At 43.6% G+C, this 21,929-nt stretch overlaps 1 protein-coding gene across 2 annotated transcripts in view; it reads right to left on the bottom strand.

The window, feature by feature from the left end:
• The window catches only part of CFAP54 (cilia and flagella associated protein 54), a 341,833-nt gene that overhangs the window by 187,988 nt on the left and 131,916 nt on the right, over positions 1–21,929 (bottom strand). For both annotated transcript variants that reach the window (XM_083182295.1, XM_083182296.1), the window contains exons 33-34: positions 19,441–19,553; positions 15,381–15,611 (exon numbers count right to left, since the gene is read on the bottom strand). In XM_083182295.1, coding sequence (XP_083038421.1) covers positions 15,381–15,611; positions 19,441–19,553 — 344 coding nt within the window. The remainder of the gene's footprint in view (positions 1–15,380; positions 15,612–19,440; positions 19,554–21,929) is intronic.

The following is a 21,929-nucleotide window of genomic DNA, read 5'->3' as shown; positions in this document are numbered from 1 at the left end:
CTCTCTTACCTCTTAACTTTCTAGCTAATAGTCTACCCGAGCGGTTCCCAAGTTGATAAAATTTCTGATTTAGTCTACTAACATTACGTTGGACTTCTGCCAGGTAATAGCCATTGACTTTATCCCTTGCTTCATTTAATAGCTTAAAGAGCGACTTATCAACTGGGTTGGACTTATGCGCAGCTTCAAGAGTGGTGAGCTCTAGTTCAGCTTGTACTAAGGATTTCTTGTATTCCTTTTTCATTTTGGCGGCTATTTGAATTGCTGAGCCTCGGACTACCGCCTTAAGAGCGCACCAATGGTTAAAGGTAGAGGTAGCGTCAGGGGAGTTCTCCTGTAGATAGTAGTCTATTGCCGAGTGTATAGCCTGCTGAGCCTCCAGCTGAACAAGAGTCTGACGACCCAAGCGCCACGGGCCAGGGGCAATTGTCCTACTCATTATTTCCCATTCTATAAATATCGGAGAGTGATCTGACCATGATCTGGGGAGAATTTTGATCTTGTTGAAGGAGTCTAAGGACCATTTGTCTGATATGGCGAGGTCAATTCTCGAGTAGGTGCCATGAACGTGTGAATAGAAAGTATAATCCCTTACTGAGGGGTTTTTGACCCGCCATATGTCAAAGAGGTCATATTCTGCTAGCAACTGACGGAGACCCTTAGAGGGGTTACGGGGCCGACTGGAGGATCCGGGGCGGGCGCACGTACTATCTATAGCGGGGTCTGGGACCAAGTTAAAGTCTCCCATGAGCAGCAAGGCTCCCTTAGATAGTTGTTGGACTTTGGTGCAGAGCTTTCTACAAAATGGAAGTTGCCTAGTGTTAGGGGCGTAACAGGACACAATAGTCACGTCCCGGTTTTCGAGAGAGCCTGTTAAAATCAGGAATCTACCGTCTGGGTCGGAGTATTGGGAGGAGAGGGAGAAATCACAGTGTTGCGAAATTAAGATAGCAACTCCTGCTCTCTTAGATGGACCATTAGCCATGTAGCAGTGCGGGTAATTTCTGTCGTGAAATAACGGGGGAGCTGAGTCAATAAAATGCGTTTCCTGGACAGCTGCAATCTGGATCTTATGTTTATGAAAATATTTAAGAGCTAACCTCCTCTTATTGGGGGAGTTAAGGCCTTTGGCGTTGATGGAAATAATGTTAACCATGATCTTCTATTGGGAGAGCAGCTTGAAGCATTAGAGACAGACACAAAATTGTACTAGGGCAAACATAGGTAATATCTTGACTGTGATCTGGGGGGGTAACAAGGGGGTATAAAAGGAGAAGGCGAGGTGAAAGGTAAAGGAGGGGGGGACCCCCAGCCGGGGGTAAAGTTGGACGCCATACCATGGCGACACTCTAAGAGGGCGTGGGGGGTAGTGGAGAACACAAGAACACCTGGATCTAAACCCAACTTGTAGCATAAACATGAACAAAAAAAAAAATGGGGCCTAAACTATCCTCAGTAATTATGCACAGAGGGACCGCCTCCACCCGCAACCCCCTTAAGGGAATCCGGGGGGGGGCGCACCCCATGCCTCACTCATCCGAGAGTAAGTTTTCTAGGCCATATATAAAACGTATAGAACACAGAACGAATAACAAAGAAGAACAGCAACCTGTCAAGGATGTAGAAACAAAACAAAGATAAAACAGCAGTAAGACATCTTCCATGGGTAAAACATTGCTAATTAACCGCTTGGTATATAGACTAATTTCTATAAGTTAGCACAAAAACTTTAAACATGCGGTACTTAGAGAAGTAGCAGCTTTACCACAGGAACAAATTCAGTGATCCAATCCTGACGCAGACCAGTCCCGCTGGAGTCCGCGCTCAGGCGATGGGTTGGGCGGAAAGTTCGCTGATTGCAGTGTGGAGAGGAAGCGCTTCCCTTCATCCACCGAAGACAGTACCGTAGTAGTACCCTCTCGATTGATTAGTAGTTTCGTGGGGAACCCCCATCTATAGAGGATATTTTCTTTACGTAAAGCAGCCGTTATGGGTTGGAAAGACCGTCTCTTGGCTAGAGTAGCTTGAGATAGGTCCCCAAAGATTTGAAGGGGCCCTAGTGTTCTAGAGGTAGCGTTGGACGGTCTGGCAGCTTTAAGTATCGCCTCCTTCACATGATAAAAGTGGATGCGCATAAGTACATCCCGCGGGGAGTCCTCTGGGGCACTTCTTGCTTTGGGCAACCTGTGGATCCTGTCTATCAGGAGGTCTGCGGTGGATTTATCGGGTAGAAGTTTCTGGAAAATCTTGACCGCAAAGTCGTTCAAACTGCTATTTGAGATCGTTTCTGGAACTCCACGCAGCTTAATGTTGTTCCGTCTCGATCTGTCCTCCAGGTCTGAAACTTTATCTCGCAGGGCTGCGACCTCAGCTTCTAAGGCGTCGTGGGAAGAGATTAGATCATTATGGGAGGAGACGACTTCTCCCATTTTGGTTTCAATATGATCGGTGCGTTCACCCAGGTCGTCAATTGATTTCTGGCACTCCCAAAGCGTGGCTTTAAACTCGTCGGTTACCTCTGTTTTAAATTGGGACAGCAGTAACTTCATAGAGCCCACCGTAATTGCTTGGTTATCATCCAGGGCATTCGCTCCTGAAGCAGGTTTTTCTGTTGGTGGGGCATCTGACCCCGAGGGGCTAGGCGGATTCCTTTTAAGAGGTTGCTGTCCTTCCTCGCCGACTTTCTTGGGCCTTACAGGGGAGGGCTTAAAGAAGGCCACCTGGGAGACCGGGTGCGGAGTTTTGCCACGTTTAGGAGGCATTCTCCAAGCCAGGGACACGTTAATAGTATATGGTAGATGTTTGAGAAGGGTCAATCGCTAGAGGGTGTTAAAGAAATTGACAGGTTGTGAACTTCATGGGTTACATTTCCAGGTGTGTATTGCACAGGTCAGTTCATCTTTTCCGAAATATTACACACAGTAAATGAAGTTGCAGTATGTCCATAAGCCACCAGATGGGGCTGTTAGCTTAAGAGAAACTGTGGTATTGGAGTAGCAGTAGTAACCTGCTATGAGATTGGTAATGGAGCAGAAGCAGGACAGGCTGGGGAGCAAGGTAATTGAATCTTCCTAGTAGTGCAGCCTACTCAAGGTGTCATAGTTGTCTGCAGTCTCTCTGATACCCCTTTTTTTTTTTATTTGGGCCCCTTTGAGCAGGGTGGGCTGCAACAGGCCAGTCCAGCTGTAATGGGGAAGTTGGCTGTAACAGTAAATATGGCCGCCGCTGCTGATCACCCTGGGAGGGGGCAGGGGAGCTCCCAGGGAGCCTTTAATTATCTTGTGGGCACAGTTGTGGTGTCCCCAGGGGTCTGGGCGGGTGTCCGCCTATCGCAGGGGTCAGTATCAGGCTGTAGGGGGGATCCGACGGGCGGAGAGCGCTAAATACCGTGTCCGGAGCTCCAGCGCCGGCCGCAGCTTCTACTTTAGGCCCCGGCTTCAGGTGCGGGGTAGGCCGCGATCTGCGAATAGCGCGTCTGGCGGGCTCCGGGACCTCCGGTGTACTCCTCAGTCTCCGGAGGGCACAGGGCAGAGGGAACAGCCTGTCCTGAGTCGCTGTAGCCTCCTGTGTAGCGCAAAAAGCTACAAGGCTGGAGGAGCGCTGATGGATGCGACTGCTCTTTTGCGTGGTCAGGCCACGCCCCCAATTTAGCATTTTTCAAAATTCAAGGTGTGTAGGCATTATAGGATATTATTGACAAACAATATCGCTAATGATTTTTCCCTTGAACTGCTTGTACTCCTGGACAAAAGATACAGTTCATACACACTGGCCGATATCGTTAACATTATCATTCAGTAGCCACAACCAGGAGAATTTTACTGGATGTACAGGACCACAGAGGGGGTGTTAACGACCTTTACTGGCGTTTACAAAATAGTGATTACGCATTTGCTGCTATGCAACATAATATTGTTAATGATATCACTATCGTGCATATACTTAACACTTATGGTATAATGGACCTTATTCAGATCTATTCGAACAGATGTTTTCCATCTACACAGGTGCGTTTCTGCACATGTGCATGCACCCATGGCGAAAATTCAGTTTGCCAGGTGAATGCACCCTACACGGCTAGCAGGGGGAGGAGAAGGGCGGCCCCATTTGCATATGGGAACGCCCAGCGTTTCATGGTCATTTCCATGAGAATGCTGGGCGTTCTCAGGCTAATGAGGCTGTGACGAACATCACCGGATGTCAACTTCCTGCCCTGTCCTCGCACAGGGCGCCAGCAGTTTAGAGTCACTATAGAGGTGTCTCTGAACTGCGAGCACTGGAGAAATCATTCGTTGGTCGGCGACCATCAAATGATTTCTCCCCGCCTGCGAATGGATGATTATGTAAATCATCCATTTGCAGCCATGCGGGGGGTCGTGCGAGCAGGACCGGCCGGCACTATGTGCAGCAGGCCGCGTCTGATGGATTTGCAAGGCTGTAAAATTTGCAGCCTTGAGAGTCACTCAGAATAAGGTCCAATGTGTAAGCACTTTTCCAAGAAAGAAGACACTGGTTTGTGTCACGACTGTATATTTTCTGGACCCAGACGTGGCTGTGGTGGTCAGTGGTGAATATTGGATGGACTTGTAGGGAGATCTGTGGTTACTAATTTGTGCAGGCAAAGATGATTGTCCATGGTTTAGATAGCTGGCAGTCACTAAAGAAGTAGAGGACTTGAGCCAGGTCGAAACTGGACAACAGGACCTGATGAGACGGATAGCAGAACTGGATGGTACGGACCGGATGGCATAAAGTGGGAGAACCAGATGACATGGTGTAACTATGTAATGTATAGAATGCATGGATTCCAGAATATAACAGAACTCAAACCGCCTCCTTGGCAGAACTGGTATAGGGAATAACAGTACAACTAAAAATAGCCCTCTTGGCAAATAATGGAACTAAATATCCAGAAAAAAAAGCATAAAGTGGCTGGCTTGCCAATGAAAACAGAACCTGGGAGATAGACAGACTGACTGGGTCGGAGTTGAGAATAAAGAATAGTAGACTTGATCTGGAATATACCAGACTGAGTGGACTGGACTTGAAGAACTGAAGAATTCTTAGTACCGGAGAACAAACAGGAACTGGACCAGAGCTGAGGAACTGACAAATACTGACTACTGGAGAATAAGCAGGAACTGGACCGGAGCTGAAGTACTGACAAAAACTGAGCACGGGAGAATAACCAGGAATTGAACCAAAGGTGAAGACCTGATGAAATAGGACTGTGAATCAAGAGCAGTGATTCCTGCAGGGGAGCTCATCACACCTCACTAGCAGACCGCAAGGTGCACCGTGTCAGGATAGCTGACAGCATCTGGATATGGTACAGCATCAGGATGCCGTCATAATATCAGGAACCGGCTGGAGGCTTGGGGTAGCAAACAGGAGCCAGGTACAGGAGCAGAATGGCGACATTGCTCAATGCAATTACTGTTTGCTTGAGCTGGGTATTTAAACTGCTTGTCATGCACTGATTGGGATACTGATCTGGTGGCATGTAATAACAGAAACCGATTCCGAATGGAATAATACATGAGATTTGTGGGACTTTACCCAACAGGCAACCAAGGAGTTAATAGCTGAACAGAATTCTCAGCAGCAGACTAGGGTTATCACAGGAGAGCAATCAGAGCAACTCAGTGAAGAAATGTCAACATGGGTTCAGTCTGAATGTAGCAAGACTGAGCCACACAGAGACTACAGCAACTGATGGTCACGTTGTGAGCAGATATCAAAGTACACATAACAAACTGGGTATTCAGGATAACCAGAAATGTTACAGTCTATGTGCTTTCATCAAGCAGTACTCCCCATTTGCACTCCGAAATAGATGTGTCCTTACAAAATTGAGTGCACATGCAACGCTGCAAATTTTGTAGTGTTGCATGTGGACCTGAATAAAGTCCATAGAGCAGAATTCCAGTGAAAATGCAATGCAGAGAGCCAGTACCACTGGGCACTCTTCTTATATCACTTTAGTGGCTTCACCTAGTTTGGCTTCCCACTAATAATCAGCAGCCACAGTTAAAAATTGTGAGGGAGCTCAACTCAAACATGACCACTAACATGGCCACACCAGAAATATAAGTCTGCTTGTTAAAAATATCCTTTTTAAAATTATGTAAATGTTCTTAAAAAATAAATTTAAAAGGGCATATACCATAAAATATTGCATGTCACAAAATGTAATTAATTCATTAATATTTAGCTATGTTATTAGATTTAAGTTTTGTAATTTAACTCCATTTTTTTTTTTTTTTTTTTTTGTTAAATGCTTTTTATTGGGTTATATTTCACATAAACAAATATAAGATCTTAACACATTGTTAGACATTGCTGTGTACCAAACAATATCACAAAGCGTCATAATTAGAAATAATTGCCGGTGTCAATAATGATACACATAGATCAAATATATTAAACATCAAACCTTGCTGATAGACCCTTATAGAGATGTGTAAACCAGCATAAACCTATTCTAATCAATCAAGGCAGATAATGTATTAAATTCTAAAATTTAACTCCATTTTTAACTCCATTTTTTGTTTAACAGTTCCAGCATACTATAAGCATCTATCAGCCACAACATTAAAACTACTGACAGATGAAGTGATTCACATTGATTATCTCGTTACAATAGCATTTGTCAAGGGATGGTATACATTAGGAAGCAAGTGAAGTTCATGTGTTGGAAGAAGCACAAATTGGCAAGCATAGAGATTGGAGAGACTTTGACAACAGCCAAATTTTGATGACTAGATAAGGTCAGAGCATCTCCAAAATGACAGGTGTTGTGGAGTCTTCCATACTGTATATGCAGTAAAAGAACATTTGGTGAACCAGTGACAAGGTCATGGGTGCCCAACAATCATTAATGTGTGTTGGGAGCAAAAGCTAACTAGTCTAGTCTGATTCCACAGAAGGGCTACTGATTGCTGAAAAAGTTAATGCTGGATAATAAAAAAGGTGTCAGAACACACAGTTCATTGCATTTTGTTGTGTATGGGGCTGCGTAGCCACAGAACAGTCAGAGTGGCCCTGTACTATACATCGCCAATAGCATCTAAAATAAGAAAGTGAGTGTCAGAAGTGGACCATGGAGCAATGGAAGAAGGCAGGATTAATCACATTTTCTTTAACATCGTGTGCATGGAAATCGTTATCCTGAGGGAAAAGATGGCTTCACTATTCACTATGAGAAGAAGGCATGCCGTCAGAAACAATTATGATCTGGGCAATGTTCATTTGGGAAACCTTGGGTGCTGCCTTTATTGTGAATTCTAGTTTGACATATACCAACTACCATTGTTGCAGACCAAGAAAACAACTTCATGGCAACTGTATCCTTGACAGCGGTGTTTTGCCGCTCCTGGCAGCTTTATCAAAGGTTTGATAAAGCTGCCAGGAGCGGCAAAACGCGTAAGAAGTGCTTGCCTACCCTCCAGTTGCCTATATGGGATTGAAGTCCGGACCAGCCCTACAGGATTGAATTACCCCAGGTCTCCACATCACCATTCTGGGAGACCATTGAACCTCTTCCCTGGTGCACCAGTACCTATCCCTTCGGCTACACAAGACCCACCAAATCTTCAACCTGCCAGTGGACTTCGGTAATTTGTGCCAACTCTGGGCCGACCACCTGGACCTATGGACGGTTCCTATAATTGCTTCCATTCATCTAGCCGGGAGTGGTAATTATTCATACCTATTTACAAAACTTTGGGCGTAATAGGAATGGACTCTCCCCATTATTTGCTGCTAAATTTCAACTCACGCTTTCAGAGTGAGTTGGGTACGCCCCCCACTTTTTCACTAGCTGCACCCTGATTACACTTGTTATTTGTGGTATCTAACCATAAATGTATTCTTTATTTCACTTTATGTGCACCACTCAACATTATTGAGAAACACCACTACACAGAACTTTTCTAAACGGAAAGGACACATTCCGATTCACAAATTGACTTTGGACTTAATCAACTTAAACAGGTTTTATTTTGTATCTTAAATCGGGCACCTCTTGAGGAGTTTCTTCCAAATTCTTCCTTCAGCTAGCTGTAAGAAGCAGTGATAAGGGAGGAGAAGTGATAAAGTACCTGGTACTTTATCACTGGCCAATCAGCTCCAAACTGTCCCTTTTTAAAACCAGTCTGTAACTTAACAGTCATGGGCTGACTGGCCGGTGATAAAGTACCAGGCACTTTGGGCCTTATTCTAGTTCACTCTTTCTGACCAAATCCTTCTTAGATGGACAAAACCATGTGCACTGCAGGTGGGACAGATGTAACTTGTGCAGAGAGAATTAGATTTGGGTGGGGTTTTACTTCAAAGTGAGATCTATATTGCAGTGTAAAAATAAAGCAGTCAGTATTTTCTCTGCACAGAAACAAAATAACTCACCCAAATCTAATTCTCTCTGCACATTTTACATCTGCCCCCCTGCAGTGCACATGGTTTTGTCCATTTAAGAAGGATTTTGTCAGAAAGAGTGAACTAGAATAAGGCCCTTATTCTTGTCATTCTTAGTCTTGTCACTTCTCCTCCCTTATCATTGATTCATACATCTGTCCCAGAATTATTAGAATTGTGCAACTAGCTCAGTTAAAGGTAAAAATTGTGATTTCATATAAACAAATAGGAATTGAAATATGGGATGAAAAACGGCATTTTCTATTATATTTGAAAATTATATAATTAGTCACAAAGAACTAATATGTGTCCACTAAACTAATTTAGGTTAAATATCTATGGCCAGATGACAGCTGTGGACATATTTATATTGAGCTCTCCTGTGTCTCTTTGTTTGTCATCAGCCCAACCATCCATCTGGTGAGACCCCAACATCGCTGATTTAGAAGGGGATAAGGTGCAGGTAAGAGTGCCCAAATCTCCTGACTCCCTACACCCACTGTAGTGCAAAATCAGTGCTGGAGGCATGGGACTTCTCTCCAAAGGAAAAAAGGCCCGTTTATTCCCCCCATCCTCTCAGAGCCACTGCAGGGAAGAGAGCCTTCAGGTCCCCACTTGCCATAGCTCAAAGAGACTCCTTGAATCCTTGCTTCTTAAAGCCAAATGGCCCCTTAGGGGCATGATTCTTCACGCTACAGTCTGCCTCATGGCTCGGGTCGCCCATTCCACCAAAGGGTTGGAGAAAGGAGTCTTCAGCTTTTCTCGAAAGGGGAAATCCATAAGAAACTATTGGAGAAGGCTACCCAGAAGAGTCTTGCCCAAACCTCCCCCAAAACATGACACAAAAAAACACACAAAAATGTGAGAGGAAGGGTGCAAAAAAGTGCATTAATAAATAAGCCTCTGCCAGAAGGCCAGGGCAGAGGGGAAAAATGTACAGCATGAAAAAAAAGTGCCATGCTAAAGTGCCTTACTAGTGGCTCCCAATACAAGTGAATGAGTAAGTCAATTTTAAAACGAAATACTATTCTGGAGCACTAAAACTGCACTCATAATGTGCTGTATTTCTAGCTCTACCCAATAAGACATTAAAAGGCTGGTAATCCTGGGACAGCCCTAATTCCATAGCTGTCCCTGACATCTGTAGATATCAGACACCATATTGTATAATCGAGAGGACAGAGCCTACATTCACTGTAACTGCTTTTTTGCAATTCAATCCCTTTCAATGTAGTAATGCCAAAGCAGTTGTCCTTTGAATAAGCTCTGCTTTTATCTACTAATGTCTGAAGGTAAAGAACAATATTAGGCCTATAACAGTAAATAAACAATAAAGTATATGCATTGACATGAATTGCAAACATGAAACATACCCTCCATGTTCACTAGTCTAAATTGCATAGAAATATTCTGTTCAAAATTATATTTATTAATGTATTATAGCTGCCTATAAGCATTTACGGTGATGGTTAAATATACAGATTTTACACATATACAAATGCAGACTTATGCAGGGTACACACCACCACGACCCGCTCACGATGCACATCGTGAGCGGGTCGTCAGTGTCTCGTCCGACCCGCTCAAGATGTGCACTGTGAGCGGGTCCGATCCGATGGCGACCCGCACCCGGCTGTATGGTCGTCATTCAGATCCTACCTGCAGCAGCAATAATGACCGACCCGCGGGACCACGCATCGGATCGGTATTGGTCCACACCAGGACAAAAAAGGGCCCAATCACCACACAATCTACATCCAATTGGTCGGAATTGGATTTAGATTGAGGGGATCGGGCCCTAGTCGTCCTGGTGTGTACCCAGCATTAGTATGGAATAGTATTTGGATTTGTACTTCTTTCTGGTTTTTCCTAATGTTGCTTACCTGTCCTGAGTCATGGCTTTGAGGATATTCGTTGCCATTAAAAAAGCTGCCTCACTGCTTGTATAGACCTTTTGTATATAACTGGATAGATTTGTATCTTTACCTGTTCTAATTGTCCTATTTGCAGGATGTATCCCTGGATGAGTTTGCCTGTAATACCCCTTTCACATTGCAGCTCTTAAACGGTAAATTTATGGTTTTTTAAATGGGTAGAGCTTCAGTGTGAAAGCTCCAGGGTGCTTTAACCATTTAACAAATACCGGTATTGGTTAAAAGGTTAAAAAGCTGTTTCCTACCTGTTTCAGAGCCATTTTTTTGGCAGTGTTAACTGCTCTATTTTTATGGCTTGAAACTGTTCCTTGGGGGTCAAATGGGTTGAATGTGTGAATGGCATTACATGCTATTTAAAATGGTTTTCATCTGCAATGTGAAAGGGGTTTAGTGGCTCAGACCCGTTTTAAATACCGTTTTGAAATACCAGGTCTTAAACGTTTAGGCAATGTGAAAGCAGCATAACCTCCTATTACTGGATTTTCACCTTCTGCAAACTTTCTTCATAATGTTATTCCTGCCTACCTTTGACTCTAAACTTTTTGGATTGATGCTCATTTTGTTATGATGTTATTTGCCATTTACATATTGCTGATGTAGGTGGGAATTTATTTATTTTGATGAGTGGGTGGTAACCTATAACCAACTGATGTGTGATTTTTTTTTCTGATATTTTTGCCTGTTATTTCACATGAAAACATTATTATATTGTTATTCCCCTCTCCCACTTGGGAGCTTAAGATTCAAACATCAAAATGCATAAATCTAAGCCATCCATATGTGGTTATCTTTTTTCTGCCCATAATAGATCTCCTCCTCCTGAATTGCCTTCCCCCTCTTTGTCTATGCTAGGGATGTGCAGGTCCGGATTTACACGTATCTCAAAACAGAATCTTATTGGCTCCAACCATGCGCCTTTTTCTAGTTCATTCTGACAAAATCCTTCTTAAATGGACAAAACCATGTGCACTGCAGAGAGAATTAAATTTGGGCGAGTTATTTTGTTTCTGTGCAGGGAAAATACTGACTGCTTAATTTTTACACTGCAATATAGATCTCACTTTGAAGTAAAACCTCACCCAAATCTAATTCTATCTGCACAAGTAACATCTGCCCCACCTGCAGTGCACATGGTTTTGGCCATCTCAGAAGGATTTTGTCAGAAAGAGTGAACTAGAATAAGGCCCTGTGTGAGAGCCGGATAGCCCATAAGATACCATTTTGAGATCTGGGTAAATCCAGACCTGCACATGTCTAGTATATGCCCCCTTGCTCTAGTGACTACAGATCAAGTGGCTAAAAAGTTTTTATCATGTTATTGAACAAACCATGAGTGAGTTTTGATCTACACTGTGTTCCATTGCTGATCCATTTGAAACACAGTCTAAAAGGATCATGGCTCTGGAACTTATTTATAATAAACTAGTATATTTATATCAGTCAAGTTTTTCAGATATTTATATGGGCTTTATGTGATTTTACAGTTGGTGCAGCAAATATTTAGATAATAAAAGTAATAAAATTGACCATTTATTAATTTCTGAATTGTGGGGTTTAGAATGATGAGAGAGAAACTAGGCAATAATTACCAAGCTACCAAATGAGCAAATATCTATGGTTCAATTTGGCACCCCTGGATTTGACATGATAAATTTGCGTAAATTCACATTTCAATATTCATATACATCAGAAGACTGTATCAAATGTCACATGTATGGACAAAGATTGCAAGCAAGCGAACATTGCAAATCTCTCCAATTCTTAGGGACTTTTTGTAAAAATACCCTGAGACCGCTACACTTCACATATCCCAATGCCCCTCCTCCTGCTCTACTAAGCTTACACTTACCTCCGTCCAGGTGATCTGGCGAGCTCTTCTGACATCCAGTGATCTGTTTGCTATTACTGTACACTTAAATACCAGCCAGGACTTCACAACATCTCAATTCACAGCAGATGAGATGATCAGGGTTACAGAAGGGGTACAGCGATTACATGACTGGCTTTACTTCACAGCAGTGGTGTAACTATAGTCCCGCAGCCCCCCGCGGTGGCGGGGAGGTGATTAGAAGGTGAGGGCGCTGGGGGGGGGGGGGCTGCGGGGCTATTGTTACCCGCTGCGTCTGCCTGGGACCTGCCGACGGCGAATCAGTCTGTGGTCCGGCTCTCCCTGCTTTCCCGTCTCCTGTGGCCATAAAAAATGTGTCACTCAGAAAATGGCTGCCCCCATACTCCAGACAGTTTCTGAGGATGCTAGAGGAGGCGCAGTGGCTTAACTATCGTCCCGCAGCCCCCGTGGTGGCGGGGAGGCGCTGAGAGGGTGTTGGAGCCGGGGAGGCTGTGGGACTATTATTACAGTTACTCACTGGCTGCCTTCTGCCTTGTCTGCACCGGCTCCCAGCTCTCCTGACTACTGCTGCAGCCACAGCGCTGCTAATACAAAAAGTGACACTTGGAAAATGGCTGCGCCCATACCGCAGACAGTTTTTTGTCTGCTGTATGGGGGCAGCCGGGAGAGCCGGGGCCTGGCGCAGACTGATGCGGCCCGAGGTAACACATACACACACCCGCCACACCCCGGCTCCCCTCCGCTTGTGTTTGTTAACTCTAGGACGGGGGGGGGGGGGGCGCAGAATTATTAGTTACGCCACTGAGGAGGCGGAGGCTGCCCCCATACTGCAGACAGTTTTTGAGGATGCTAGAGGAGGCAGGGGAGGCTATTTCATAGTTACGCCACTGCTTCACAGGATCATATTTTAAATAAATGAATGGGTGCAGCAATGCTTACTACTTCCTCAACTACTAATATTATAAAAAATTTGGTAATCTTAAGTAAAGAATTTAAACATGTAAAATCAGGCAAAAATTTACAGTAAGATCCAGGCAACTGTATACAGTTTTTTTTTCTACAAAAGAGTGGCATACAGTATGATGCATGAGACATAATTTATTTAGAAACCAAAGTTTAAACAAAGCCCCAGAGTCTCTCAGAAGTTCCATAACATCTGGCTTGATTTCCATGCAATGTATATAGAGTGCAAATTAGCTTGCTCAGATGAATTGATGGCAGATTAATTAATGAATATGAACTCTGTCTAGTGACTACAAACAAGATTTTAGGATGTGTAGAATAGAAAATCAATTTAAGACTACTGTTAATGATATTCCAATTGTCTTGGTGCCCTGTACAGACTTATAGCTCAGACATATTTGCAATTCCACACGTTAACGCATAGCAATAAAGGCAGTATCAGTAGCAACCCCAATCACATTTACTGTATGGCACTTGGGGTTAGATGAGAGTCGCCACTTGTATTTCTATTTAAGTTTAAGACCATTTGCAATGTTGCAATTTATGGTGGAAAGGTGACAGGGGCTCTACCTTAGATTTTACACCAAGATGCAGGAACATTTAGCTAGACGGCCACTCCTATATCCAGTAAGTCCTACAGTTAATATAAAATATAGGTACTTGTTTCCCAGCACGGTGCCCCCGATTTTGATGTACTGCATCTTATACAATCGCATTGCATGCAATATAGCAGCATGCTATGCAATTTGATTTTTAATTGTACAAGCACCCTGATGGGTGCTTACAATGTTAAATGCACCCCCATTGTCAACGACACCCCCCACTATCAACGCCATCCTGAAGCGTGGCGAGCGGTGGTGGTACATGTCCTCCGACCTTTTCATACCCCCACTATCCACGTCGGCATGGAGTTGATTTTAGATAGTGTGGCAAACGCAGCGAGCCACCGAGCCAAAAGCATGGCAAGCGCAGCGGGACCCGCAAGGGGACACGGATTACTTTACATGTATTCCGCGTCCCCTCGCCACGCTTCGGGCTCGTATTCCGCGTCCCCTCGCGGGGCGCGCTGCACTCACCACGCTTCGGGCTCAGTGACTCGCTGTACTCGCCACACTATCTAAAATCAGCTCCACGCCGACGTGGATAGTGGGGGTATGAAAAGGTCGGAGGACGCGTACCGCCGCTGCTTGCCACTCTTCGAGTTGGCATTGATAGTGGGGGTGGCGTTGACAATGGGGGTGCATTTAACATTGTAAGCACCCATCAGGGTGCTTGTACAATTAAAAATTGCATTTGCGGGAATATCGCATCGCACACCACTAAGTACGGTATGCGATGGACGCCGTGCTAGGAAACAACTACCCAAATTAATATCTATTTAAGTCAGTAAGATGGATGCTAAACAGTCTGCACAATATAGTGTGATTGGCAGTGTAAGGAAATAGCTGGATATTATAAACCTGATTAAGCAAGTTAAGAGAAATTGTCAACACTGAAAAGGTCGGAGGACGCGTACCGCCGCCGCTCGCCACGCTTTGAGCTGGCGTTGATAGTGGGGGTGGCGTTGACAATGGGGGTGCATTTAACATTGTAAGCACCCATCAGGGTGCTTGTACAATTAAAAATCGCATTGCATCGCATGCAATTTGCTGGCATGCAATGCTATGCGATATTTCATTGTACAAGCACTCCTGTTAATTTAACGGGAATATCGCATCGCACACCACTAAGTACGGTATGCGATGGGCGCCGTGCTAGGAAACAAGTACCCAAATTAATATCTATTTAAGTCAGTAAGATGGATGCTAAACAGTCTGCACAATATAGTGTGATTGGCAGTGTAAGAAATAGCTGGATATTATAAACCTGATCGAATAGAAAAATAGACCAAATCGAACCGTGTGTACGGGGCATTAGCTGTAGTAAGCAGAAACACTACTGCCCCATTAGAAAGTTAGAGTTTGTGAAACTCTACCTATTAGAAACAGCAACAAACAGAAAAAGAAAAGGTCACTCAATAGAAATTTGTCCTTGCAGCATAACTGGAACTAACAAGACTGCACTATATTTAAGTTTGTAAACTTGGGGCCATAGAGTGTCAATGTCGCTTCATTACCAGAGGATCTTACAGCAATTGCCTGGCTCTTGATTACAATGTGAAAGAATGCTAATGACAGACATCACTTGTGAAGCAGCGCACGTGTTCTGCTAAGTCTTACCTGTTAATGCTCTGCATGCATAAAGCTTCTTCACTGCACAGCTGACTAAGCTTTTTCTTAAACAAGCTGAAGTGAGTTAGTGCCAAGAGTATATTCATCTGAGCTCTCCATGGCATTTCTTCTATGCTTACTTGAATCCGTCTCTTGCGTTTTATATATCTACCAACAATAGGTGTTAGCAGCACGAGCAAGGCTGTAAAAGCTTTCTTCTCAAGCTCTTCTCCTGTAAGTCTAAAATGAAAGACAGACTGAATATACAGTGTAGTATGCACATACAGCATAAGACATTAAAGGAATAATAAATCATAAAGGTTATCTTCTATTCTATTACAAATACAATTCCCATCAAATAACTATTGTGTAACCTGTGCAAAGATACTAGAATGATCTGGAAACAATACCAAACGTATAGGAACACATGGGAAGAAAATGACAATAAACTATTGTATGCCTTGGATCTTTTTTATACTCTCTCTCTCTCTCTATCTATATATATATATATATATATATATATATATGTGTAAGTAGGTGTATCGGGTTGGCACTCGTGGCTTCAATAAAAATCCGGTGCCAGGAACATAATAGAGCAATAAGAGACACTTACCCCCTCAGAGAAAGGATGAATCCAGCACACGGTAGTATAGGTGAAAAAAAAAGAGGTTTATTAAGAGTGCAACATTGCACTAAGTGACCGCTGCTGACCTGACAGCCGTTTCAACTGCATGAAAACTGCACCCAGCAGTTGAAACGGCTGTCAGGTCAGCAGCGGTCACTTAGGGCCTTATTTTGGTTCATTCTTTCTGACAAAATCCTTCTTAGATGGACAAAACCATGTGCACTGCAGGGGGGGCAGATGTAACTTGTGCAGAGAGAATTAGATTTGGGTGAGTAATTTTGTTTCTGTGCAGGGAAAATACTGACTGCTTTAGTTTTATACTGCAATATAGTCTTACTTTGAAGTAAAACCCCACCCAAATCTAATTCTCTCTGCACAAGTAACACCTGCCCCACCTGCAGTGCACATGGTTTTGCCCATCTAAGAAGGATTTTGTCAGAAAGAATGAACCAAAATAAGGCCCTTAGTGCAATGTTGCACTCTTAATAAACCTCTTTTTTTTCACCTATACTACCGTGTGCCAGATCCATCCTTTCTCTGAGGGGGTAAGTGTCTTCATTGTGCTAGCACTGTATTGGTGACATCATACTTGTGTCATGTTTTCCTCTGTAGATGCACCAATATTTATTATAGTTATCAATAGGGAAACCAATAATAAACATGAGATAATGCAGGATGCATTAGTCTAGATTCCTCATCAAGACCAGTTGCACTGTATAAGCAGTGGCAGTTCCTACCATCATTCCCGTGGGGTCTGTTATCCACCATCAGTGTGACATCACAGAGTCATGTGGGAGCAGTGTTAGCCGAGCTGCAATGGGAGGCTTGTATGCATGCGCAGGATCATGATCCCGCATATGTACACAAATTAAAAAGCAGACCAGACCTTTAGGGGCTGCACTGGCTGCAGGCCATAGAAGCAAGATAGGGCAACAACAATACCGAAGGGATGGCTTCCCATGGGTAGTGCTCTCTCTGCTATTGCAGTCTGGTCTGGAAGTGCCAGGCAGAGGAACTGCCTATACACGCACACACAGAGTAATTCTAGGGTTAATTTTGTTGGGAGCCAATTAACCTACCAGTATATTTTTGGATTGTGGAAGGAAACCGGAGTACCCAGCATAAACCCATGTAAGCACGTTGAGGCAGTAATTATAACCATTACACTGTCCGTGCTGCTCAATATCATTATGTAACCATCATAATAATAAAAAGGCCCAATTTAGGCCCAAAAAAGTGATTGGCTGAATTAAGCAGTAGAGAGAATATTTGAATGATTTTGTTTTTTTGCTGCCAAACAACTATTTGTCAGTTTAGGGTTAAATCCAAATAGATGTGGACATTTCCTGTCATGCAAGTACTACTAGATAAATGTAGAACATCATTGAGTAAACAATCGCTAACAGGACTTTCTAGCAGAGGATTCCTGGAACGTAACAGAACATTCGGCAAGTCAAATATCAAACATTATTTAGGATATGAATTTAACGTCACAATATAAATATTCATATATGACCCATTGCTGGCGCATGCTTGGTAAGCATAATTCAGTTCATTGCATGCTGTATGCCCTTGTATAGTTGCCATCTTATAGAATGCTCATGCTTTAACAGTTAAACTTTAATTTTAAATTGCTATGTTCATTAGACTGATGCACTCAGGCTATATTTTTTGAGGAGACAACAACACAATTACTTCTAATTACCCTAATGACTGCATAAGTGTGTGCTAAACACATCCTTTAAACATTATTTTAAATGCGTATAAATTTCCCCCATGATGCATAATTTGAAAATGTTAACAAAACCAATCTAGAGAACTTTCCTACACCACGCACAGATGTTCAGTCACAAAGTATGCCCAGTTAAAAGAAGACCTGTTTGCAGAGGATACAGAACACGCACAAGCAAGGGTGAGGCACAGCTGCATACAGTTAAGGTCCATACACTGGGCGAATGTGAAAAAAGCTGACTTTTAGTGTCTTCACTGCTTTCAGCTCAAAACTGCCCAGTTCGTATGGCCCGGCGATGAGCGATGATGCGTGCTCTAGCATCCTCGCCGGCCGCTGCCGTCCGTTTGCTGGTATACTAACAGACTTAACCACTTTCTACAGTCTCCAATGGCGGAAAGTGGTTCACTGTTAGTGAAAATTGCTGTCCCAGGTGAAAATTGCTCAGTGTGTACATGCACTAAGATGATGTGAAAATCGCTGGCCATACACGCAGGGCAAAAACGCCCAGTGTATATGGACCTTTAGACTTCGTTGACACTACTGACGAGGCTGAAATGGGTTGTACTCTAAGGGCAGTATTCAATGAAAATATTCTCCGTGCACGGCGAGCATTTTTTTTTGCTCGCCGTGCACTCTCCGTGTTCCGGAGGGCTCGCTGCCACTCCTGCTCCCCCTATTCAACGTGTTAAAGACTCGCCGCCACTCGCGGCGAGTCTTAACCCCTGCAGCGGACGAGCATCCGCGGCAGGGAGCTGTCAGGGAGCCGGGGGACGTAGCAGCCAAGAGAGATTAAAGTCTCTCTTGGCTGCTGCAGGGGATATGGGGAGGGGAGCAGGGCTCCCCTGGACCCAGGCAGCACAGGCTGCCCCCCCTATAGCCAGCGGGGGACCCAGTATTCACTGTACCCGAACGTGCATCGGGTGCAGTGAATATATGAATATCTAATGAGCGGCTCGAGCGCTCCGGCCTCCTGCTGTCTGCACTGTGTAAAAAAAAAAAAAAAAAATGTAAAAAAATATTTTTTTTAAAATTAAATATATATTCATGTGCTATAGGCACATGAATAAAAATAACATGGCCCTTCACAGAAAAAAAAACCTGATTTTTTGACACCAAAATTAAAAAAAACACCCTTTTAGTTTAAAAGTTCACATTCCTGCTCTCCATCAAAAGATGGAGAATTTCTACACGGAGAGAGACGGCGAGAATCACTTAGAAAGACGGAGAATATTTCACATTGAATAGGGTGGCTCGCCTTTGGAGAAAAAAAACCTCTCTCCACCGCGTGAAAAGCACAAACTCTCCAGAAATCACAGCGAATTTTTCTCATTGAATACTGCCCTATGCGAGCATCCGAGGGGTTAAAAAAAATAACTGATAACCCACCCCATTGGACTGAGGAGCAGCTTCGTATTTTCCGATGGTGAAGTCATTCAGCAGCCAAATAGGAATAGGAGTTCTCAGGCCGTATTTTCGGCCGATCACAGCCGATCCCATTTGTAGCCGTTCGTACAGAGGATCGTCCGTGATTGACCTTCTTAGTAAATCATCTCCCTCCCTCAGGACTTAAATTACAGAGCAAACGGTCAGATGCTCAGGAAATAATTTTCTCAATATGATGGTTATGGGTGAAACATTGCACCACTAAAAAACTGTTCAAATTCAATATTCTGTAGCATTTGTTACACACAGTCAGAGAGGTTCATACAGACCTATGAAGTTCCAGGTTTTGATTTTTCTTTTTCTGTTGTGGTTTTTGGATTTCCATTTTATTTTTAGTCAAAATCTTTTTTTTTGCTTCATTAGGCATTGATGGTTTCCCGCCCTTAAATTAAAAAGAAAAAATACATAAACTCAAATATGTCTGGACAAGTTACAACTTATGCATAAATATATAGTGTAAATATCATGCATGTATCCCTAAAAATTTTTTAACAAATTACTAAACATGTCTAACTTGAGAATATGTGAACGATTATTTACAAACTGCTTTGATGTAACGCATAGACATTATTACTGTAGCTGAATAAATCCTCTACAGCATATTTTGTACCAAATGGTCCTCCTAGCATTTCAAGAAACACCTCTGCCAACCAGAAGTGCATCTTGTGGGAGGCTAAAACATCTCTTCAAGGTTTCATCCTCTTTGGAACTACCACTTTCATTAAATGATACTTTTTAGATTTTCTTCTAAAATACTACTCTGGTTAGATTCATGGGGAATAAAGTTGCTGTGTGCTCAGCTGAAAAGCAAAAATGTACCCAAATATATGCATCTTTTGCACCTTTTCAATCTTAAGCTGCCCATACATGCTGCGGTGCTGTCCGTTCTTTTTGTACTTGATCTCACTGCATCTAGTACAAAAAGCATTTGATGTGTTAAAGCAGCGTTTGTACTAGATGCGATGTGATCTAGTACAAAAAGAACAGGTTGCACAGACTTTGGACCTTATTCAGGTGCGTTCGTTCGGACCCCTTTGTTCGCAAGGGGTCCGATGGTAGGCGTACGAGCATGCGCATGTGCATATGCCAGGTGCGTGCAGCCATGGCGAACAGGGTGTTTGCTTGGTGCACGCACCCAAGTGTGCGGGTGGGGGGCGTGGGGCGGTGGGCCGGCCATTTACATTTGGGAACGCCCAGTGTTTCATGGACATTCCCATGAGAACGCTAGGCGTTCTCATGCAAATGCTCCGATGATGTGGGTGTGGGGGGGACATCACCGGATGTCAGGTGCCTGCCCACTTCCTCCTGAGCGTCCACGCATATGTATAAGTGACTTGAGAGGTTTGGTGGACTCGCAAGGCTGCGAATTTGCAGCCTTGCGAATCAACCAGAATAACCCTCTTTATGTGATGTACGATGTGATGTGCGATGTGATATGCGTGGGAGTGCATCGCACTGGTTAATCGCAGCATGTATGGGCGGCTTAAGGTCTGGAATCATATTATTGCACAGCTCAACAACACCATACTCCATACGCTGCAAAAAATAACCTCATGCTGATGCGAGCACCACTCAGCCTCTTACTGATCCACAAAAGCCAGCATCTTTCTCAACAGATCCATGAGCTTTCAGACTTTCTGAACTCTGGGCCCCAATAACCTACTGTATGGCAGGTCATTCTTTATTGATTTACTTGTAAATACTCCTGTGTGATGTTTTGTTGTTCACATAGAAAACTGGAGACTTGTTTGCCCTTTGTTCTGCAGGATGCCTGTGCAGGGAATAAGTCTAAAACACAGTGGATATAAAGCCATTTTATTGTACATCAGTAGCTGCACATGCCACCCTGTATAGCCTCTTTTATGATTAATGGTAAAGGCCATTTTACTACTAATTAAAGAGTAGGATATACAATTATGGTGCATTTTGCTAATTGTATTTGAGACACAACGCAATAAAATGCAATACTCATGGGAGGTCATTTTAGTTGATTCGTCCCGTTGGGAATGCGCAACAAAGCGGGGACCGATGTTTTAGATCTGTGCATGAGCTTATGCAGATATGCGCATGTGCAGGTCTTCACAGCGGATTTGCGGATTTGAGATTTGCATAGTCTCCAAGGCTCCTGCAGGGGGGAGGGTGCAGGAGGCATGCTGGGGGCATTCACATGCATACCCACGAAAACGCTGAAAACGCTGGGTGTCTCCAAACAATCGGGGGCGGCTCCCTACCTTCCGTGAGCGGGAAGCTGAAGTCACCGGATGTCAGCTGCTCACCCTGTTCATGTAGTAGGGCACCAGAGAGTGACTTAGATTTACTAGTGCTACAGAAATCATTTGATGGTTTGCAACATCAAATGGTTTTGGGCACGCAAGGTTGCAAATGGATGTTTATGCAAAACATCCATTTGCATGCCTGCAGGGACAATCACCATTCAGTGGGGGGCGGGCGTTCATGTGGGCAGCAGGGCGGTGTTTGTTGGCTCGCAAATCTGTAAAATTCACTGCTTTGCGAGTCAACCAGAATGACCTCCATATTGTTAGTACCCTATAAGGTGAACAAGCACAATATTTATTTATTTATTATTTAGTTTCTTATATAGTGCATACATATTCCACAGCACTTTACAGAGTATAGTTGAACATTCACATCAGTCCCTGCCCCAGTGGAGCTTACCATCTATATTCCCTACCACATGTACACGCACACACAGACATTCTGGGGTTAATTATTGTTGGAAGCCAATTAACCTATCTGT

Source organism: Crinia signifera, chromosome 4, assembly GCF_055691185.1.
Source record: "Crinia signifera chromosome 4, ASM5569118v1, whole genome shotgun sequence".
Taxonomy (NCBI): Eukaryota; Metazoa; Chordata; class Amphibia; order Anura; family Myobatrachidae; genus Crinia; species Crinia signifera.
The sequence above is the reverse complement of the archived record's forward strand: the minus strand, read 5'-3'. Positions and strand labels throughout refer to the sequence as shown.